Source organism: Blennius ocellaris (genome assembly GCF_963422515.1).
Source record: "Blennius ocellaris genome assembly, contig: SUPER_13_unloc_2, whole genome shotgun sequence".
NCBI classification, from domain to species: Eukaryota; Metazoa; Chordata; class Actinopteri; order Blenniiformes; family Blenniidae; genus Blennius; species Blennius ocellaris.
This window is the reverse complement of record NW_027662312.1, coordinates 580,084-583,939: the sequence shown is the minus strand read 5'-3', so window position 1 is coordinate 583,939 and position 3,856 is coordinate 580,084. Positions and strand designations below refer to the sequence as shown.

The following is a 3,856-nucleotide window of genomic DNA, read 5'->3' as shown; positions in this document are numbered from 1 at the left end:
AGTAATGTTACAAAAAAGAGCTATTCCATTAATTCATAAAGGTTTCTGGACCACACAAAGTCATTATTTTTAAAACCAAAGATCATGAAGTTTAATGACATTGTGGAGTTCCAAGCAGTACAGATGTTCTATAAAGTACAGATGCTATATAAAGTACAGATGTTCTATAAAGTACAGATGTTCTATAAAGTACAGATGTTCTATAAAGCAAGTTACAGATTGTTACCAAGACAAATACAAAGAAGGTTCCAGATCGTACTGGTCGTTATGAAATACGTGAGGAATTCAACTTTAGGACTCAGAAACATAAACACAACCCTGAAAAGTTTTATTCCGACAGTTAAAGGTGAACAATTGTGGAACAAATTGGAGACGGAGTAGAAACAATGTCCAAACATCAACCTGGTCAAATACAAATACAAACAAAAGACTTTTGAAACATACAGAGAAGAAGAAATGCATTAGGGGGATGCATAAAATAGAAAACTTTCACCAACCATAATGTTTCCATGGAGGAAAAACTCAGGAGGAATCCAGGGGATCCAAGCGAGTCTATATTCATGAGCTGAAGTCTATGTTTTCAAACATTCAGCAATTTACAGGCAAAACCCTCACAAATGACGTGTGATCAGGATGTAGTTTGCACTGATCCTCACAGAGCCGTTACACTTTATTGCTGATGCTGTTTTTTGTTTCTCTTCAATTTACACTGTGTGGGACAAACCTCCTACCTTTCAACCCGTTCATTTGAACACACCGTGTTAATCATCCTACATAAATGAAAACTTTAATAAAAAGGTTTTTTATACTTGTTCCATCCAGCTGTTACTTTTGATTGTAAAATCTTCACATTAAATGTCGTTAAGAAGCTTTGAAGCTGCAGAGAAAAACGTGTGTGTTCATGTTGTGACTCTGCAGCTTGAAGACACACAGACTGAAAGATTCCTGCTCATGAAGCTCTAAAACAAACACATGAACAATTTCCTGATTGAGTCAAACATGTCATGAATCTGACTGCTCAGTTTCCTCTTCCATCAGATCTTTACTTGTTTGGGACAAACTGTCAGAACGTTTCTTTAGGTACAAACTGCTGCTCAGTGAAATCCTAGAGTTGTTCACCATGGATCACAGTGAATCGTCACTTTCTCACCACTTTGTTCATTGTTGGTGACGTTTCATGATGAAAACTGATCAGACAGTTTGATTGACAGGACAGATGATCAGAGGTGCAGAGTTTTTACCACCATCATTACGACAGGGACTGAAGATTGGGAGGAGTTTGTCAGTGAAGCAGCAGCCAGTGAAGGAGGTGATCAGAGCTGCAGCTTCTACGTCATAAAAAGAGACCAGACCCTCCTCATAATCCACAAACACCCCCACCTTCTCAGGAGCAAACCTCAGAGAGAGACGAACTGAAGGCTCTTTATAAACCCAGTACTCATTTCCATTTCTCAAGCATATTGTCCAGAAACCTTCATCAGGGCTCAGTGTGAACTCTCCCTTCCTGGTGACGGACTCTTTGCTCACTCCTAAATCCCACTCAGTCTTTCCTTTGACCTGAACCTCAAAGTAAAATTTACCTGAAGAGAAACTCTGTTTTCCTAAAACATTAATATGACAAGAAAATCTCTCTGGGTTGTCTGGAAGCTCCTTCCACACGTCACCATGACTCACTTGTTTTCCATCATCAGACAGGATGAGTTTAGGATGAGCTGTATCAGGATCAAGAGTCACATCCACTGCAAACTGCTGCTTCCTCTTCAGCTCAGGATCAAACACCTTCTTCTTCATGTCTTTGCTGAGAGTCTCCTCCAGCTGAGCCACAGCTCTCACCACAGTCCCCTCATAGGATGATGGAGGGATGCTGACCTCCGTCCAGTCCTGGGTGGGTGGAGCAGCTTTCAGGGAGGAGAAGCCTTGGAGGAGGTGGAGGTGGTCTTCAGAGTGAAGGAGCTGCTCCACCTCTGAGCTCCTCTTCATCAGCTCACTGATCTCCTCTTCCAGATGTTTGATGAGACCTTCAGCCTGTTTCTCTCTGGCTTTCTCTTCCTCTTCCATTCTCTCCATCATCTGGTTCAGATCTCTCTCAACACGCTGCATCAGAGCAGTGAACACCTCAACACCTTCTGCTTTCTCTCTGTCTGCAGCAGCTTGACTCTTCTTCAGACACTCTTTGATCTCCTTGATCTTCACTCGTCTCTTCTGGACCATCTGCTGCATTTCAGCCTCGGTCTTCCTCAGCTCCGTCTTCTTCCCTTCACATTCTTCACTCAGAGGAACAAGCTGGTGAGTCTTGTGCTCTAAAACACTGCACATCATGCAGACACACGTCTGCTCGCTCTTACAGAACAGCTCCAGAGGTTTCTGGTGCTTCGGACACATCCTGCCTTCCAGGTTCTCCACAGGCTCCACCAGCTGATGTTTCTTCAGGACTGACACTGTCAGATGAGGCTCCAGGTGAGTCTGACAGTAGGAGACCAGGCACACCAGGCAGGACTTGAGGGCCTTCACTTTGGTTCCAGTGCAGACGTCACAGGGAACTTGTCCTGGTTTGGCAGCTTGTTGCTCTGAGCTGCTGCTGGCTTTGTGTTCAGCTTCATGTCTGAACTGAGCAGCAACCTCCGAGAGCAAAGTGTTGACCCTCAGCTGAGGTCTCTTGTAGAAAACCTCTTGACACAGGGGACAGTCACATATGACCTTGGAGTTCCAGTGTTCAGTGATGCACTGGTTGCAGAAGTTGTGTCCACATGGTGTGGAGACTGGATGAGTGAACACGTCCAGACAGATGGAGCACAGGAAGTGATCTGGACTGGCAGCAGACATCTTCACACCCTGACGACAAAAGACAAGAGTTGATTGAAAGATTGATGCATCATTGTACATGTGGTTCTTTGGCCTTCTTGTAGTGGCTTTCTATAAATTATGCCGAAACCAACATTTCATCTTATAAAGAAAATTCCCTCCAGGATAAATCATTTAGATCAGGACTATTCAACTCTATTTTTGGGAGGGCCACATTTTCAGAAAGCTAAGGCCCCGGGGGCCGGACAATTCCCTGAGCTATTATTCCTGATCTCAACCTGACACGATGCTCTGCCACATTCAAAAGTCTTTTATTTTGGTACATGGCAAAAAGTACAAATCACTGACTTTATACACATCATAGTGTTTTTGTTTTGGAACAAAGGCTGTTTCAGCCCCATAAACACATATTTGAAACATCTGAAAGATGATGTATGTCTTTCTGTATAATGTTGTAAATTCTGACATCTCTACTTGTAATTTCTTTCAACAATCCACAGAAGAGAGCAAACAGACGATCAGAATTGAAAGATTAGCTGAACTTGCCAATGGATTTCATGTCACACAGTAACTGAAAATGTTGAGCATCTGACAACAAAAGCTGTTTATCGAACAGACTTAATACCACGGCTTTTTATTTTGTCTTTTTTGTTTCGTTCCGTATTTCTCTTTTCCTTTTTTTTCTTTGTTTTATGTCCTTTTGTTTTTGCTTTTGTTATAATTATTGTGATTATTTTGGTTTTTGCTCTGTTGTTGCTCAGGCTGGTTTCATCTCATGGCAGTTGGAAAATATTTAGATCACTGTGATTATTGTATTATTAAAAAGAAGAAAATAAATGTATGTAGCACTAACAAGGGTATTGTATGTTTCTCCCCACCAAGTCTTTCTCTGTTTCTGTTTCTCCTCTCCTCTCCTCTCCTCTCCTCTCCTCTCCTCTCCTCTCCTCTCCTCTCCTCTCCTCTCCTCTCCTCTCCTCTATCCTTTCACCCCAACCGGTCCACAGAATTCCTCCACCTCTGACTCTGGTTTCTACAAAGTTTCTCCTTGTTGGGG

General features: G+C 42.6%; 1 protein-coding gene across 1 annotated transcript; it reads right to left on the bottom strand.

The window, feature by feature from the left end:
• Positions 1 to 340: 340 nt before the first annotated feature.
• LOC308138918 (E3 ubiquitin-protein ligase TRIM21-like) lies at positions 341 to 2,823 on the bottom strand (the record flags this gene model as incomplete). Its single annotated transcript, XM_080521223.1, has 1 exon — positions 341 to 2,823. The coding sequence occupies one exon, from the start codon at positions 2,821 to 2,823 to the stop codon at positions 1,192 to 1,194; it is 1,632 nt and encodes a 543-aa protein (XP_080377349.1). The 3' UTR covers positions 341 to 1,191.
• Positions 2,824 to 3,856: the final 1,033 nt, after the last annotated feature.